General features: G+C 37.8%; 1 protein-coding gene across 4 annotated transcripts in view; it reads left to right on the top strand.

Moving 5' to 3' along the window:
* Nucleotides 1-19,803, top strand: part of AFG1L (AFG1 like ATPase) — a 232,441-nt gene that overhangs the window by 152,259 nt on the left and 60,379 nt on the right. For all 4 annotated transcript variants that reach the window (XM_032408123.1, XM_032408121.1, XM_032408120.1 and 1 more), the window contains exon 9: nucleotides 12,116-12,198. In XM_032408123.1, the coding sequence (XP_032264014.1) occupies nucleotides 12,116-12,198 (83 nt within the window). The remainder of the gene's footprint in view (nucleotides 1-12,115; nucleotides 12,199-19,803) is intronic.

Below are 19,803 nucleotides of genomic sequence, written 5' to 3'. Positions count from 1 at the left end.
CACTTAACTTGTATGTTAGATAATATTGAAAATTAAATGGTGAAACTGAATATACAAATAGTATGATGATTTTTTTAAAGAAGCCACATTAATCCTTTCAGAACACAGTAGGGTATAAATAAATAAATAACAACAAATCATGTGGAATTAATGTGTGGTACTCTAGGAATTTTACTGGATGTTGCTTGGACATATCGAGTTAGTATCATGTTATTGCAAAGTGATAGTGGCCAGAATATTTAAGGTGGTGCAATTTTTGAACTTTTTTTTTTTTTAAAGATTTTATTTATTTATTTGACAGAGAGAGACACAGCGAGAGAGGGAACACAAGCAGGGGGAGTGGGAGAGGGAGAAGCAGGCTCCCCGTGGAGCAGGGAGCCCGATGCGGGGCTCGATCCCAGGACCCGGGATCATGACCTGAGCCGAAGGCAGACGCTTAACGACTGAGCCACCCAGGCGCCACCGAATTTTTGAACTTTTATTCCATGTCTTTTTCTGAATATAGCAGATATATGTAGTGGTGACGAGCACATGGTCTGCAGAGTTTAGTCTCTGTCCCCTAGGAGACAAATAATTCTGGACAAGTAGAGAGCAGAATATTTACTCTTTTTGAACTTTAAGTACTGCATTGGTAAATCGAGGCTGATAATCCTATTTTTAAAGGTTGTTGTAAAATTAAGTGCTCAATAAATGGTGGCTGTAGTTATTTTTATTCTTTTGTGACAGTTTTATAAAGATAACCATGATTAAACATTTCTATATAACATATATATGATTAAACATATATATGGCAGCAGAGTGTCTTCTATTTATAACAAGAGGAAAACACATAAACTCTATGTAGCATCCTATGTCTCAAAGGTTACCATTTTTCTGATGAACAGAAGCATCTCTTCATATAAACATTAGGATTTTTTATTTTCCACCCCTATGTCAAAATAATTTGATCATGTAAGGACAAGACCTTCATCAATTCTGACGTGTTCCCCATCCTGGCACATAGCTGTTTAAGATACAAATTGGTATCTTGATCATCCAAATTAATTAAGTCTTATCAGGACACCAGTCTACTAACAGAACCTAAGGTCTTGACCAAGTTGACAGAGGCGGTATAGATTCTTGTTCTTTACAAGTTCCTACTTCTTGATGGTCTAAAGATGATAAATACCATACTTTAGTATACTAGAGTCCAAATATTTTCTAAGAATCAATATGTCTAAGATGAAGAATTTAGAAGGGAAAGTAAGTCATTGGCCTTTTGAACAAGGTCTCTGGTTACAGTAGCAGTTGCCACAGTCAGATGTTTCACCTTTCCTTTTATAGATGGTGAGAGTGGAGGTGTGTTTTTGAAGGGCCATGGTTTCCTCTCAGAGTTCCAAACACTGACAGAGAGATTCTACAACTGTTGTGCTGGGCTTCAGTGCCACACCTACTAAGTTTGATCAGGTATGCCACCAGATGCTGGTGCTTTGCCTCTTTTTTTTTTTTGAAAATATTTTTGGTGACATCCAGGAACTCATTATTTCAGAGGCACATTGGAATGCTCCAAATCACAGTGGTGCTCAAAAAAGATAAGAATGTAGCCTCATTAACAATATGAGATGTGAGTTGAAAACCTAACTCTATAAACTTAGGGTCATCTAGTTTGGGATGTTGGAATCCTCTGCTGGACCAGTCACTCAAGTGTCCTTCTGTCCTTTCTATACATTCTCATATTTTTATTTTCCCTAAGGAAATTTATTCCAAGTCCTCTTCATCTAATCAAACTACTCCAATTATAGAATATTTCTCCAACCCATGTTAAGCGTTATCAGTCCTTTGTTTACTTAGTATTCTGTTTATTTCCTTTGTTCATTCAAATAGATCTTGACAACTCATATGCTTTTATGTCTTTACCCCCATTGCAAAGTCATGGTGATTTCTTTTTCATCTCATTTTATCCAAACAAGAAAGGAATCAATGCTACCAATCTCTGACTCTTTGATTCTAGGACCATAAACACCAACCCTGGGTGGTCCTATGGCTTTAATTACCACCTATGATGGACATTGTGGTTGCTTTCTCCAAAATTCATTCCATCTTCCTTCTACTATGGAGTAGTCATGTAATTTGGATGGGACCAACTGGAGGTGGGGCTAGATTAGGCTAAGCCCGTGGCTCTCAACACTGATTGCTCATTAGAATGGCCTGAGGAGCTTAAAATAAAACAGACAAAAATCAGCCAACATAAGTCCTCCTCTACAAAAATGACCTGGGCATTGGTACTTTCTAAATAATTGCCAGTTAATGCTAACATGCAGTCAGTGTTGAGAACCACTGGTCTACCAACCAGGGTATTTCCATCTTCCCTGCCACTTGCATTGGTTTAGGAAACTCAGAGTTAGCTTGTGTCTTTTTCTAAGCTACATGAGTTGATTGTGGTGGGTGTAAGCAGCCAAATCAGCATAGCTCACGACTTTTGTTTTATGAATGTGGATATGTTCTCAGTTTCATCTCTTTGTCATTGAAGAAACCCTGCCTTGGGATGAAGCTCTTACTTGGAGGAAGATAGAATTCCTTGTCTGAATTTTCTGTCTCAGCTGAGTTCTGACAAAGACTTTCTCTTTGACTGTACTTTAGTTAGCCTCCTTGAAGCCCTCTTCTCTACTAGGCCTCAACCTTGGCCTACCATGTCCTTGTCAGTCTTTGCTGAGTCTAGTTTTAGCAAGAATCCTGCTAAGTCAGTTCCCATTTTATCATAAAAGCTCCTTGGGAAGGGGACTGTACTGGTTGGCTTTTTCCTGTAGTTTCTGACATATTGACTTGCACCTAAGCTTCGCACATAGATGAGTTTGCTAATGATTTGTTCAGTTGATCAGTATTTACTGAGCATTTACTATATATTTTGTACTGGATATTGTGCTAGGTGCTAGGGACACAATGATGAACAACATAAACATGATCCTTATCTCAGAACATACAAGCTTGAAACCCAAATCTGTTTCTGTTATCTTAGTGATTATAAGAAAGCTTCCAATTTTTTTTTTTTTAAAGATTTTATTTATTTATTCATGAGAGACAGAGAGAGAGAGAGAGAGAGGCAGAGGGAGAAGCAGGCTCCCAAGGAGCAGGGAGCCTGATGCGGGACTCGATCCCAGGACCCTGGGATCATGACCTGAGCCAAAGGCAGACGCTTAACCATCTGAGCCACCCGGGTGCCCCAGAAAGCTTCCAATTTTTTATGTGCAGTGTAATGTAACTGGATAGAGTTTCTGAAAAGTTGCTCCATATCATTTTTGTATGGGGTATGGTTACAATAAGTAAATGAATCTATTCATTGCAACACAGCTGCTTCTCAAAATAACCATCAGGACTAGGCCTTACCTGGTTAGCATATGATCAGAAGGCAGCAGAGGTAGGACTGTCCCAAGCAGGCTGACAGAGTTCTGCAAGGACTTGCAATAAACCCATATGAATTTTGCATTGCCTTTATATCCAACTAAGAGACCTGGTTGCTTGAACATTTCCTGGGTGTGGAGGCAATATAGCAAAGTAATTAAGAATATGAACATTGGAACCAAAATGCTTGGGTTGGAATCCTGGTTCTCTTATCGAAACCCAAGTTCAGCTGCCCCTTGCTCAAAAGGCCAATACCAAGAGATGAGTTTTGACTGGAAAAGAATATGAACTTTATTCAGGAGGCTGGCCAGCTGGGTAGAAGGTGGACTCTTGATTTTTAAAGGGGTTTGATCAGGTAAGGGAGTACAGTGGTCTGACATTTCTGGATTATGTGCAGATTTGATGATGCCAGCTACAGGGTTATCTTGGTGCTCGGAGGTTGTGCAAGAAGTTATGGTTCCTTGGTGCCCAGGGGTGATTGGGCAAGAAGGTCTGGTTCCTTGGTACCTGGGGGTGGTTGAGCAAGAGTACTCTGTTCTTTCTGCAAAGGAGGGCAAGATCTACAGATGTGCAAAGGGAGGTCAGTAAAGTCATTGTGTGACCTTAAAAAGAAAAAAAAAAAAAACGTTTTACTAAAAGATTGCTGGCCTAATCAGAAAGCCAAGGTGGCTTTAAGCAGACTTGCTGGCCTCTGTGGCCTAGGAATGTTCTGGTCCTTCATTCCCCAAGGCCAGTGTTCTGCCAGTCTCAAAGAAAGTAAAGTAAAGTAGTTCTGTTACAGATCAAGGACCTTAAGGCAGCAGGCAAGGGAGTGTGTCAACTTGAAGCAAGTTAACACTTAAGATCAGCTGGAATGCTGTTACAGTTCTACCACTTTTGAGGTTTTTTATAATGGACACGTTACTGCTCTTGTGCTTTAGTGTCCTTATCTATCTGTAAAGTGGGAATAATAATAATTCCACCAATTTTATAGAGTGTGAGAGGCATATATTTAAAGGGTATGCCTTTAAAACCCTTAAAAAATGGTTTACCCTTTATATATGGCACATGGTAAACCCTTACATTAGTGTTTACTATTTAATGATATTGATGATGAAGATGGACCCATTTATTTACACCTCAAATTACCAAGTTTATGGCAGTTTTATTATGAGATCTTTTAAAATATGAGCAGAAACTTCATATGTATTTTGTAGGAGAGAGTAATTGTCTGAGATTAGTTTGTACTTCCCCTTTTTGCACCTATGAGAGAGGGAAATAAATCATCCTCATCATTGGACTCCAGTCCTGCTTCGTAGGGCCTGTGAATAGATGGTGCCATGTAGTGAGTTAAGCAGGCAATTCTTGCTCTCTTGGAGTTCACCTTCCAAGACTGACAACATCAGTTTAGATGATCAGGTGCAGGTCACAAAAATAGTGGGCCATGAGTTGACCAGACACTTTAAACATAGAAAACGTCCTATATAATGGAAGATTGCTATAATACAATCCAGTATAGTATAGAATTTAGTATAGGATGAACATATCTCATACACAGTTTTGAACTAAATAGTTAAAGGAAATTATAATGGAATCATACAGTATGGACCTCTAGAAGACCAATTAGCATATTTATGCTGTGCAGAGGTAATTGATTTGGGACAGGGAGGGAGGAATCGGGAAACAAAAAATAATCATGTAAATTGTATAAGGCTAAAGACAAATGATCCTGTAACTACTGTGTAATAAAGCAGTGTGGCATGGTGAGAAGATCATAGATTTGGGGGCATGAGTGACCCGGGCAAATCATGGCTCAGCCACCTTCCAACTATGTGGCCTCTCTAGAGCTCTTTGAATTGTGAAATTACTGTATTTTCCCTTCCAATTGTGGCTGCAGAAAGAGGCAGATTTTGGCTCACCTTACAAGCAAGTGTGTACAGCTGTGCTTTTTAGCTTCAGTCCTGGCACTTTTTTTTTTTTATGTCACAATTGTTCTTTCCTTTTTTACGGTCTTTAAAAAATGTCTTCCTGTATGCTTATTAATGGGACAAGAGTGTTAGTAATGTATTAGTTTGCTTGGGCTCCCATAACAAAATACCACAGACTGGTGGCTTAAACAACAGAAATGTATTTTCTCACAGTTCTGGAGGCTAGAAGTCCAAGATCAAGGTGTTGGCAGGGTTGGTTTCTCCTGAGGCATCTCTCCTTGACTTGGAGATGGCTGTCTTTTCCCTCTGCCTTCACATGGTCCTTCCTCTTTTGCATGTCTGTGTCTAATTTCCTCCTCTCATGAGTACACCAGTCATATTGGATTAGGGCCTACCCTAAAAAAAAAAAAAAAAAAAACACCTCATTTTAATGTAATCACCTCTTTAAAGGCTCAATCTCCAAGTACAGTCACATTCTGCAGTACTGGGGGTTAGGACTTCAACATACAAATTTGCAGGGAACACAGTTTAGCCCATTGCAGTGATTTTAAAAAAGTAATCTCCTCCTTAAATTTCCTCAACTGTAAAATGAGGATAAAAAAATTACTCTGTGTATGATTATTGTGAGGATTATATGAGGTAAGTTCAAGTTATTATGCATTATCACAAGTGAGACATAAGAGCACTTGGCAGTGGCTAAAGTGTCTTATTTCCTGCTTTTTGGAAGGGAAGAGAAATTTTGAAACTGCTTGATAGAAAGAAGAGATGTAAACCTTACCAAGTAAGGTGGTAGGGTGTGGATATTTTAAGCAAGAGATAAGTGGGGTAGCCAGGGAGTGGGGCAGTGGGAAAAAATTTTTTTAATGTATTTTGGAATAGATGAGCAAGAAAGCAAAGGAGGCAAAGTGATTGGTGGTAGACTCTGAGCCTTGGGTCTACTTCAGAACTAAAAAGTTCTGAACAAGAACTTAGCTGTGAAGTGTGAGAACTTCAGGATTGTATTAAGAATTTTAGATCGAGGAGTGCCTGGGTGGCTCAGTCGGTTAAGTGTTGGACTCTTGGTTCCAGCTCAGGTCATGATCAGGGCTATGAGATCAAGCCCCTCATCAGGTCTACAGTTGGTGCGGAGTCTGCTCGAGATTCTCTCTCCTTTCCCCTCTGCTCCTCTCCCTGCCTGTGTGCATGCCTGTGCATTCTCTCTCCAGTAATAAATAAAATCTTTTTTTAAAAAATTTATTTATTTGAGAGAGAGAGAGTGCACGAGCACAGGGAGGAGCAGAGGGAGAGAGAGAATCTCAAGCAGACTCCCCACTGAGTATGGAGCCCAAGTGGGGGCTCTGTTTCACAATCCTGAGATCATGACCTGAGCAGAAATCAAGAGTGGGCTGCTTAACCAACTGAGCCACCCAGGCACCCCAATAAATAAAATCTTAAAAAAGACGAATTTTAGACTGAAAGAGATCATAATTCAATTCCTTTATTTTATAAGAGAGAAAACTGAGGGGGAAGTTAAGTAACAGGCTAAAATTGCAATTTCTGGGAAATTGGCAAAGGACTTAGCAACTTTGAAAAATGATGTCCATGATTGGGAGAAGAAGAAAATGGTAACTTTGAGGCAGATATCTGAATTCTACCAGGATGTCAGAGCAAAAGCTTATTCATTATTGTATTTCTAGGAAACAGGGAAGTACCCAGTATATAGTGTTCAGTGTTTGTTAAGTTAATCCAAAGTAAATATTGAATTTGCAGGGGACTTGTTAAACCGTAAGTGTATAGTTTTTGTGATATAAAACAATGTAGCATATTTACAAAAAATATGGGACATCTTTAGTATCATCCTGAAAAATTAACATACAAAAATATTACATTAATAATTGAATTTCTAAGACTGCTGGATATAAGGTGAGCATTCAAAAATCAATTGTATTTCTTTATACCAGTAGCAAACACATACTTAGGAATGCTCATACACCACTCTTGGGAGTGTAGGTTGTGCATCGCCTTGGAACCCTGACAGCGTTGGCTAAAGCTAAGCAGACTCTTATCCTATGGCCAAGCAGTTACTCTTCTAGGTATATATCCAACAAGAGCATGTGCATGTGTGCGCCAAGACTCACATGCAGAAATGTTCGTGGCTGCATTATTTGAAAGAGCAAGTAACTAGAAACAGCCCAAATGTCCATCAACAGTAGAATGAGTCGATAAATTGTGGCCTATTCACATAGTGGATATGACACACCAATCAAACTAACTATACACAACATGAGAATGGATGAATCTCACAAACATAAAGGAGCCCAATCACAAAAGAATACATACTGGGTGGTTCTACTTATATAAAACTCCCAAAACAGGCAAAATTCTATGTTGCTAGAATCAGCATACTGGTTACCTTTGAAGAGGTAGAAGAGGATACTAGGGGGACTTCACAGGTGCTAGTAATGTTCTGTTTCTTGACTGAGCTGGACATTTATGACTTGTGTATTTCTCTGTATTTATGTTATACTTACATCATAAGAAGCTTAAAAATATGTCCAAGCTTATCATGTGTTGAATTTTTATATATCATTGCTTAAGCTTAAAAGTGGTAGCACATGATTGTTTGAAATGAGATTGAAGCAGGTTTCTTAGAGTGTACACCTGCTTCCGCATGTATATCTGGATGTATGTCCCGTCTCAAAAAAAAAAAGAGACCCCCACCCAGTCTCCTTTTTTTTGGCTCAATATCTTTCTTGTATTCTTACTTGTCATTTACTTACAGAATTATATTCTCAGCAAACAAAATAGTACAGTATACACTGTGGCTTTCCTGTATTTAAATGTAGTTATTTCTCTCATAGAACTTTTAAGATCTTGGAAAGAATTAAACTTAGAACTGTGTGTATAAATATGATCCCAATTTCTCTGTCATCATCTCTGTACATGTAGAAAAAACTTGAAGGATATCAGCTATAAGCAAACTTTTTTTTCTGAGAAGGGGATAGACTTTCATTTCTACCTTTGCACTTTTAATATTTGAATTTTTTACAATGAGCCTGGATCACTTTTTTTTAGCTTAAAAACATACAGTTTTAAAGCACTTAAGTTAAAAGACAGATTTTAGTTATTTAAGTATTTTATTTCCTGGAACTAGAAAGGCCTCAGCCATATTTTCCTCTTATGCTTACTTATTAAAAATGTATAAAACTGATCAGTTAAATATTGTCAAAAAACTTCAATAGTGTATATCTTTTAAGTTCCTATTTAATATAATCACTTAGATAAGACATAAAACTTTGTTATGTGTTTTTTTCTCTTTTTCCATTGTAAGCAATATTACTTTTATAATAAAGAGTATTTAAGGTAGGCAAATCTTTATTATTTCAGTCTTTGCTTACAAGGTTAATATATTGTGGTTTTAAAGGATTTTCTCCACAATATTTATTGTTCTTTTGTTCCAACTTGGAAGGAAAAAGCCAGAGTAGAAGCTATATAAAGTTATTTTGTGAGATGGCTATTTTTCTGATGGTATTATTCAACGTTGCTAAAAATACACACAATAGATCTTGAGGAAAATGCAAACTGCTAGAATATGGTTCTTTTAGTAGTACATTTTTCTTTGCAAAGTCAAGGCCTTTCACTCATGCATATGCTCCCACGGGTGCGTTCACCTCCCTCCGTTTCCTCCCCAAATTTCCTAATTGCATTTTTAGATTGTGTAATTGTATTTGTCCTTTGTATATGTAAATATACAAACTATTTTAAAATAACTTTCTTTTGGTAGCTGATTAGTTTTATTCACTGCAATTGGATGGTGATAAGAGGTCACAGGTCTTGTAACTATCTCTGGAAATTAGGAAATTAAACCATGCCCTTTTGACTAGAATCATCAACTTGGAATTAGTTTAGCTTTCACCCTCCTCCATCCTTCTGCAAAGTGTTTTGAAGAAGTTAGCTTAAGTGAATAAAATCTGAAAATTTGAGGTTTATTTTTCTTTAAAAATATAAATGGAGTGTTAGTATTTTTCAGACAAGAGCTAAAATCTGAGGGCTTTGGTTGTAGTTCTTTTGCTGCTGATTAGGTATTCCTCAGTGGTGATTAGTGAATGTACAAATGCAATCATTCAGTAGGGCTTAATCACTCCTATGAGAGAGAAGTTAGTTACCCAGAAAGAGAAATTGAAGCTTGTATAACTTCCATTAGTCTTATTTTTTAATAGCAAAAAAATAAAGAAGAAAAAATTTTGGCTAAATTAGGAATATTGGGTCATATAAGATAAATTGTGGTTTAAAAGAAATAGAGAGCCTGGGTAAATATGCTTACATGAATATATTGCTGTGCTATTTATTATATTGTCTGTGGTCCAGCTAGCTTATGAAAAACTGGCCCTTACCACAGCAGGACAGATTTCCCTCAGAGAGACAGAGTGTGAAGTGCTAGCTAAAAAAGTCCATCTCCTCTTTGTACTGGGTAGCTGGGCCCCCACAATGACAGCCTGGGCAAGGGGGAGGAGGTACCTCTTTTCCCAATTTTAGTACATTACTCAAAGTTGAGAAGAAGAGAGGTATATGGCTATACCCTTTTTTCAAAAAACAGATCATCTGAGGCAAGAGGAGAGTGGAATGCATGTATTTAGGCAACACCATATTCCTTTCTGGTGAGATGGGTTACAGGCCCCGAGTCCCAAGAGTGAGGACTGGGGAGTGGGTATGAGTCACTTGGAATGGTGAGCTGTGGAGGTCTATATGGGGAGGCCCACCAGCTGCTCAGGTCTAGCATTGTAGGGCGGCATGACTCTGTTAAGTTCAGGGGTTGTTTGTCACAGGTAGGGTTCAAAAGCTGTGTTTTGTAGACTTCCCCAGAGGACCAGCTTCTTCTCGGGGATTATTTTATTTTATTTTTTAAAAGATTTTACTTATTTATTTGAGAGAGAGAATGAGTGAGAGAGAGAGCTTGAGAGCGAGCACGAGTTGGGGGAGGGAGAAGGAGAAGCAGACTCCCCGCTGAGCATGGAGCCCAACGCAAGACTCGATCCCAGGACCCTGGGATCAAAATACTCCAGCCTTCCAGCCCTGATTTCTGGGTTATTCCTAAGGTGATCCACTGTCCCAGTTTGCCCAGGACTGTCCTGATGTGAGCACCAAAAGTCCTGCATCCGGGGAAACCCCTCAGTCCCAGGGGGATGGTTGATCGCCCTATTTTACTTTCTTGAGCCACTTGGCAGCTGCAGCATGGGAGAAGGGGAAGTGTATTCTCCCTGCCACTGTGTACAGTCTCTTCCCTGCAGTGATAAACAGCCCTCAGCTCTTGGGTAGCAGTTCAACCCAGGATGCAGTTTCCGAGCGGAAGAATGTAGCTACATTTCAAGTGTGCCCAGATACGACTGTTCTGATTATCTATTGCTGCATAACAAATGACTGAAAAAATTAGAGGCTTAAAACAACATTGCTTCATTCTCTCTCCCTGTTTTCTGTGGGTCAGGGATTTGAGAAAGCCTCAGCCGGCAATTCTGGCTCCCTTAGTACCATAGTGGCAACAACTGGAACAGCTGGGGCCTGGTCAGACCTCTGTCTTCATGTCATCTCAGGGCCCCTCCAGGCCGTGTCTCTGTCTGGGCTGCTTTAAGCTCTCTCCAGGCAGTTTGATGCTCACCTAGCAGTTCAGGGTTCCAGAGCAAGTGTTCCAGCTAGTGAGTAAGAAGCTGCCTTGGCTGTGTCACATAGGATACTGTTGCATAGCATCATCTTGTCCTAGTCACAAGATTCAGGGGAGGGGGAACATAGACCCCACTTCCCGATGGATGGAATATCAACATCATAACACGTTGGCGTGGGGAGATTATTGCAGCCATCTTTGGAAAATACAGTTTGCCACGATTACCTTGGCCCAAAAAAGCAGTTTTTCACTAATAAAGGTAATGAAGTTGTTAAAATACAATTTTTTCCTCATGAATTTTCATAAAGCAATTTTCATTTAGGTTGAAAACAAAAAGATCAGCCTGTAAATGTTTCTTGAATTGTTCTGAAAACCCTTGCTCACCATTGTTCTACTGGAATGAATATGTGTCTATAATATATAATATATATACCCCCCCCTTACCCCTAAAAAGAAAGCCAGCTGACCAAGATAGGTGTAGCAAAAGTTCATAAGCTTCTACAGGAGGAGTTTCAGTGTGTGTGTGTGTGTGTGTGTGTGTGTGTGGTGTGAGTTTCCACGCACATGTGCGGGGGGGGGGGCGGCGGGGAGGAGGGGGATGGAAAGGAAAGAGTAATTGGGAGAATAGAAGGACATCAGTGGCATAGGACTCAGGCTGAAGGGAGGTGTCTGCAGCAGGAAAGAACGCTAAAGACATTGATGGCTGGAAAGGGGACTATAAGGGACAAGGGCAGTGGCGGTCATTTACAAATGAAGGGCAGGTATACATATAGCGTAGCTTTAGTAAGAGCATTTGGTTTAAAATGTGGATACTAATGTTCTGGCCTAGCTCTCTCCCATTGTGATGCTGAAGACCCATGAGTTATTCTTTCTGATAGCTTCTTACTTAATGGTTAACAGAAATTGGCATTTAAAAAATTTTTAATGTAATGCACATTATGTGGGAATTTGCTGATTAGCATTGTTTTAGCAAAGTGTCAGAAAGGCATGCTGCTAATCTTAACTTCTTTGAACTGATTTCTTTGGGCTTGATATATATTTAATGTTCAACTTTTATGATTCTTATGTGACTACTCTTGTTTTGTCCTAAACTCATTATTTTACTAAGGAAAAATTTCAAAGATTAAAGAAAGAAAAAGGATAGCAGACAGATCATAATTCTAAGCCACCACTTGTTTGTGTGTTTGGATTGCAGAAATACTGTAGTACGGTCCAGCTAGATTCTGGGATTGACTACCGGAAAAGGGAACTTCCTGCTGCAGGAAAACTCTACTATCTGTAAGTTTTTCTTTTTTTAAATTTAATTTTCTAAGTTTAATATCAAATAATCAGGAAAAGATGAGAAAAATAAGCAGGGTAATTATTAGAGCAGGAAAGGCTAGTTCTGAAGCCTGTGATTTTTAGAATACAAAATGTTATAATGTTAACTTCTTTAAACTGTGTTTTTTGCCATCCACATTTGCATGATTTATAATGTGTGATTGGATGAAACCCTAATTAGTTTTTTGGGGAGGAGTGATGACAGATGGTTAGAAAGTAATGAGATCCTCTTATGAGACTCTAGGATTAAGAGAATATCTTTATTGTGTGAAAGTAATTAATTATTTGTGGACATCTCCTGACAAATGTGCCATTTCTGTTCCCCAAAAATTGTTGTTTTATTTTGTTACACAGTCTGTATTTATCATTGTTGATTGACTTCCATATATAACCATGTAAAATATATATACACAAGTACAACTGGATATATTTTATCTTTTAAAAACAAAGACTCTCCTGAGTAGGAGCCATTTCTAATAATAGATGTATTCAGCCCGTGCAGTTAATGCTGAAAAACAAATAGTTGGTTTTAAAATGTCATTTGTGCGAACCTGAAAAGGGACAAGTGCTTTACAAATGTAAACTGCTGTTTAGCATACGCCACCAGCGTTGGGCACATAGTGGGTTCTCAATAAATAGATCTAAGGGCTAATTGTGATTTAACTCAAAGGCGTGTTTCTGCTAATTTAAATTTTAATAACGTGTGTATGAGAGGTTCAGAAAAGTTCTTGTCTCTGCCACCTTGTAAGCAGAAGTACTTTACTGTTTTTGAAGCAGAAATTAGCTAGAAAAATCACATAATTAAAATTGGATGCTTTACAATGTACCAAGGGGGACTATTTCAGTTTATTATTCAGATTCTGATGATTATTATAGAAGGTTCTTCATGTGCCCTTAAGTACTTTGTCTTTAAAGTACTTTATAATTTTTAAAAATTCTTATAGCACTTCTTTCTGCTTTAGCTTGGACTTTTTCCCTTCTGTTTCTTTTATGTTTGTGTTTTCTGGTTTTTATATTTTTCTGGTATTTGCAATCTTTTCCCGATTCTTTGCTACCAATTTTGTGATATTCCAGATATGTGGTACCTAGAAATTAGCTTCTTATTATTCTCTGCATTCTTTTTCAAAGGGGGCAATTCTTGTTCCCTGTTTTCCCACAAAATGTATCCTTATGTGGAAGAATTAAAACATTTTCCTAATGGGAAGTTCCTTCAGTCGGATGGTAGTCTGGATCTAAATCATGAAATTTGTTTCATACTGCTAGAGAGGTCTCAGTAGAATTTACAGGTCATGGAGAGCCGCTTTTGTTGGGAGGATAGCCATTTTCTCTCTGACCTGAGGCTGCCTCTTCCTTTTCCTCTGAAGTACAATTTTAACACAATGAAATTCAGGTTTGTACTTAAAATATGCACTGGAGGAAAACAATATCTAACAACAACCCAGAGTCCAGGAATGAAACTTTGGATCAACTTTCTTAAAAATGTATAAATTCATTTAATCCTCAAGGAAGGTAGATTTTGTTCCTGTATTTAACATCAAAAAGGGCTTCACTATAATCTGATAACCCAAAGTAGAGAACCTAAAGGCACACCTCACTCAGAGGGTAAGGCAGATATGTGTCCCTGAGGAGAATCAGGAATTAAATCCTCTCGGGAGTGGGAGAATAACATTAGATACAGAGACACGGTGCTAGGGATGTAATTTATATTGTTTCACATGAGCCCTTAGCGAGAACTTCTTTCATGACAAAGAAAATTTCCTAGGGTCATGTTAACATTTCTGATTTAATTAGGTTTCTTTTGCTCTTGTTCTTTTAGGGAAACTTACTAATTTCCCCCATAACAGATTTTAATGTACCATGTTATATATTGCCCTATTACAGCATGTGTTTCTCTTTATTACCCTATGCCTAAACATCTGGCATTCGTTCCTGAACATACAAGTTCAGATTCCCCCTTTGTCAATCTCATTGGCCCCCTCAGCTGCCTGAAAAGAAAAACAAAATTCTAGCCTCCCTCCAGGGGAACATGAAGCAATAACTCAGGATTTCATACAAGCAGAATCCTACATCTGATCTTTAATGAAATAGAAATATTCATTAATTCAGTGTTTTATTAGTCTAACTTTCCAAAAGCTAATTCAAAATGTCCCAAAACATAATCCAAATAATATCAAGAATTATCAGAGATTTTTAAAAGTACCCAAAAAGTTGACTCGGGAACACTTTCTATGGTTCTTAATATCATCCAGGTTACACAAGAAGTAATTCGTATACGACATTATGTGTTTGTATGTAATCTATTTCAGTTGTAGTTTTACATCATAATAGATATAGAAATCTTACAGTACCTTTATAAATAAGTTCCAGATGTTTTTGGCCCATCCAACGACGTTTTTAATCTCATATAAAACAAACTCTGAAACTTTAAATTTAGCAAGTTACAGATGACAGAAAGCTTGAGCCCAGACATCTGAACTTTTGCAGAAATTAAAACACCCCATGGTTGTCCAATTTTTCATTCTGTGGTAACTGCATGGTCACCCCAGATATGAGCACAAAGTCATTCTCTTCCTTGTTGCTTGGTGGATTGGACTCAATAGGAATCCCATGTGGGGAATATGGTTTGCCGAAATCCAAACAGGTTGACTAAGCATTGGGATTCCTGTTTGTATTTGGGTGTATTTGGTGTATTTGGACTTGTAATTTTTTTTAACTGCGTGGTGTTTGCCAAGGGTGGCCCTATCCCATACCTTCCAGAGAATTTCACTGCTTCAAATTAGTTCTCTGCTTGGGGGCTGGTGACAGTGGAGGTTATCATTTTATATATGCAATGAGGTCTCTTTTCAGACAGGCAACACCTTGTTCTTCTTCACCTTGTTCAGATGCTCCCTTGTTCTTTTCTCTTTTTCTTTTTCATTCAGGAACTGAGTAGTACAGGTTCTTTTTTCTAAGTCTGTTAAAGGAACCAGGGGTTGGGGGTGGGGAGAGGGTTCCTATTCAAATACTATATCTTCATGCTCACATAAAAACACCCCACCCGTAGCAGAGAGGTCATGGCCTCAATGGAAGACTTTAAACTGAACCAGAAGGGATGGGCAGGGAAGGTATTGGGCCTGGGATTTGATTTTACCCAACTTACCAGCTAATAGGTTTGCCTGTTACTGTTTCATGGATGCTGGCAGAAGACACGAGAGATCTGGGTCAGAGACAAAGGATTTTATGACCCTTGGTGTAGAGAGCATATTGTGTCTGTGCCCTCCTTGCCCTGTGGTCCCATTGTGGGGTGCACAGAGAGTTTTGCCAAGGGCCCAGATGAATACCTGCATAGGCAGTGAGTTGTATTATAGCACAGGAACTCTGAGCTTGGGAAATCTACACCATTTTATAGCCAGAAGTATGCAGGCCTGTTTTTTGTTTCAAGGGAGACATTGCCTCGTCCCTCAAGGTTTCTCGTGCCAAACACAACCTTGAGAAATGGTTAGGGCCATGTATTCCTGGCATGCTCAGCAAGATGTGCAGAAGAGTGAGAGACCCATGGAGGACTGTTTCTCCCAATAGCGGACATTGACCAGACTTTTAACCTTAAAGAAGCTGGGCTTTCTCCCTTTATTTCTTTTGGCTCCTATCCACCGAGTCATCCGTTACTTCTACCAAATTATATCTGAACCTGTTATTCAGTTATTTAATATTTCAGTTAAATTGTCTAAAGATCATTTCACTTTCATGTATATGGGGACTATTGCTCATACTGAAATGATGAAAAATATGTTACAACTTTCAGACAAAGCCCAAATATTCACATATTTTTACCTGGTTTAATACAGTACATATAGTCATCTATCTTTCTAGCCAATCTCAAAAAGAAGTTTCTTCTTACTTTTACCAATAGAAGTTTCATGTCTCAAGTACTCCTAATCTCCCACTTGGGAGATATCTATTCCATATAGAAAATAATTTTTGAGAATATATCTTCGAAAATTAAAAGAAAAGGTGGCTGGCAAAAACCACACAGCTCTGTTTTAGAAGAAAGGTCTGTGAAAACAAAGACTGGAGCTCAAACATGTTAAAACATCCCCACAATTAAAAACTTCGTGTTTCTTGTCTATGATAGTCCCTATACACACTCCTCTTCCCTCAACTGAGAGAATCAGATCAATGAAAATTTAAAACATTTCTTAGCTCATTTGTCACATCTTTTCATACCTAAAACATCGGCAGAGTTCTGTCTTCTGCCTGGAAGGTTGCCACCTTGTAGTTCACCAGAGTCTCTAGGACATCTTGGGACCTTCTCTCCATCCCCCATCTTTACCATTCCAGGTGTTTCTGTCTTGGACATTGGAATTTACAGTGTCTTAGTTTTTCTTACCAGTTAGAGTGCCAACCCAGTCAGTCATTTCCTGTTCCAGTTCCCACTGAAGAACTTCTGAAACATCTGCCAATAGAAGCAACTTGAAAATTGTTAAGTCTAGTTCCTTTCCTTTTAGACCATAATTTGTTTCAGTTCCATGTTCCTGACCATCCAGAGAACTGTAGCAGGCTGTGTGCATACCCCATTGAAACAATTTTTTCTCTCATCATCTATAACAAAGTTTTTGTGGTCGAATGCCAAATATGTCACCTATATTCTTTTCCCTTTAATTCCCTGAATTCCCTCATGTATCTTTTTAGATTCTTGTACATTCATATTCATCCTATCTGACACTAGTTTTCATGGTGTCACAATGGAGTGGTGATAGTATTGAAGGGAAAATACCACATAAGTTACAGAATATAAAATTTGCTTAGCAGCAAAGGATACAGAAATATATCCATATGGTGATAGTTGCACAAAAACAGAGGATGACATAGCATATTTGATGTTGTAAGTTTTCTGGCATTTCAGGGCCCATTAGCTGACAAAAGTAGCACCTGATCAGGATAAGGATCCCATCAGGTCACCTTTGTCATTCTTGGGTTGATAGGTGGGTGGGGGAGAAGGGAGGCTTATACCCTCTGGTAAGTCTTGACTGCTGTGGAGACTTTGGCTATTGTACATGACTACTCACCAGGTACAGTTACCAAGTGCAAACTCTAGGATATGCCTGAGTGTTCACTGTCAATCAGTGTGAATCAAAGCTCAGTTTCCAATCCTTCATCAAGACCAGACACAACGCATTCCTGAAGTCTGTTCCTTAAAGGATAAGGGAAAGAATTTCTGCCTCTGGCAGTTAGAGAAACTACATTCATGGGTTAAGACTGTTGATCTGGCCAGTCCTTAAGCCTGGGGAAGAGAAGATGGTTGGGGACATTTTTGATGTTTACAGATTAAATTTTATTCCTTCTTAGCATCATAACACAGAACATATAGGTTTATATACTTAAGAGATAATCATATTCATAAACCAAAATATTTACAGATAAAATAATACAGTGTGTGAGATTTGCTTCAAAATAATCCAGGGTGAGGGAATTGCGGGAGGGAGGTCGTTTAGATGAAACAACATTGGCCACAAATTAAGTGGGTGATTGTGTTGAGTTTTTTATACTATTCTCTCTACATGTATGTATGTGTGAAATTTTCCATAATAAAAAATTTTTTAAAAGATACAGAATCTTTTTTTTTTCTGATCATACTAGCAGGAATTTTATTAATATTGATGATTCTAAAGAAATAGCTTTCGTTATTTGATTTTCTCCATTGCTTTGTGTTTTCTATTTCATTGATTTGTGTACTTCTCTTTATTATTAATTTTATTCTGCTTAGTTTGGATTTAATTGGCTCTTGTTTTTCTAGTTTTTAAAGATAGAAAATTTTTTTTTTAAAGATTGTATTTATTCATTTTGACAGAGAGAGAGAGACAGCGAGAGAGGGAACACAAGCGGGTGAAGTGGGAGAGGGAGAAGCAGGCTTCCCGCGGAGCAGGGAGCCTGACGCGGGGCTCGATCCCAAGTCCCTGGGATCATGACCTGAGCTGAAGGCAGACGCTTAATGACTGAGCCACCCAGGCGCCCCTAAAGATAGAAATTTAAGTCCTTGATTTGAAACCTTTCTGTTCTTTTTATATAAGCATTTTAATGCTATAAATTTTCTTCTAAGTACCATATGAATTGCATCTCATACATTTCAGTATGTCCTGTTTTCCCTTGTGATTTATTCTTTGACCTATGTGTTATTTAAAAGTATGTTGTCTAACTTCCAAACATTTGATGATTTTTCTATACATACTTTGATTGCTTTTTCTATACATCTGGCTCTGAAATCTATGCTTAGTATTAATGTAGCCACATCAGCTTTTTAAAAATTAGCATTCGCATGATCTATCTTTTTGCTTTCAACTTATCTGTGTCCTACTTAAAATGGTTTCTTGTGAGTAACACATAGTCGGGAATTTATTTTTTATGCAATCTGACATTCTGTTTCTTTAATGGGAGTGTTTAAGCCATTTACATTTAATGTGTTTATTGATATGGTTGTATTTTAATATGCCATTTGTTTTTTTCTGTTCTTCCCATTACCTCTCTCTCTGACTTATTTCATTTTTAAGATTCCATTTTCTCTCTTACATTAGCTTATCTGCTATACTTTCTTGTTTTTGTTTTTGTGGTTGCTACAGAGTTTAGAGTAAGCATCTTTAACTTATAATAGTCTGCTTTCAAATAACAATTTACCTCTTGATGTAAAATATAAAAATTCTACAACAGTATACTTCCATTTTCACTATCCTGACCTTTGTGCTATTTAGTCCTATATTTTATTGTGTAATGTATTTTATTATGTAAAATAATTATATGTATTTTATATTATATACTGCACAGTACAATGTCATTATTTTTGCTTAAACAGTCAATAATCTTTTAAAGAGATTTTTTAAATAAGAAAAAATTCTTTTACATTTACTTACATGAATACCGTTTCTTATGCTCTTCATTCTGTTGTATAGATTGAAATTTCTATTTCATGGTTTCATTTTCCTTCTTTTTGAAGGTCTTTAACATTTTTTGCAGTGGTATTCTGGTAGTGGTGAATTTTCTCATCTTTTGTGTGTCTCATATGTCTCTAAAGTCTTTTGTTTTTATTTCTGAAGGACATTTTTGCTAGCTAGAGAATTTGTGGTTGACAGATTTTTTTTTTCCTTTCAGTACATTAAATGTTGTTGCTTGATTATCTTGTGACTTGTATTGTTTCTAATGAGAAATCTATCATTCTTTGTCCTTCTTTACATAAGATGTCTTTTCACTAGCTGCTTCTACAGTTTTCTTTTTGTTATTGGTTTTAAGCTCTTTGTTTATGATGTGCCTTGGTGTGACTTTTTGTTTGTTTCTTTTTCCCAAGATTGGTTGTACTTCTTGGATCTGTGAGTTTATAATTTTAATTTGGAGAATTTTTATTCCTTATTTCTTCACATACTTTGTCCCTTTCTCCCCTTCTCCAATTTCTGGGACTCCAGTTACACCTATATGAGACCTCTTTATGTTGTCTCACAGCTTCCTGATTCTCTGTTCTTTTTTTTTTCCAATCTTTTTTTCAATCTTGTTTCATTTTGGGTAGTTTCTTTGGCATTGTGTAATCTGTTATTAATCCTA

The sequence above is a fragment of the Phoca vitulina genome, unplaced genomic scaffold, assembly GCF_004348235.1.
Source record: "Phoca vitulina isolate PV1807 unplaced genomic scaffold, GSC_HSeal_1.0 scaffold9, whole genome shotgun sequence".
NCBI classification, from domain to species: domain Eukaryota; kingdom Metazoa; phylum Chordata; class Mammalia; order Carnivora; family Phocidae; genus Phoca; species Phoca vitulina.
The sequence above is the reverse complement of the archived record's forward strand: the minus strand, read 5'-3'. Positions and strand labels throughout refer to the sequence as shown.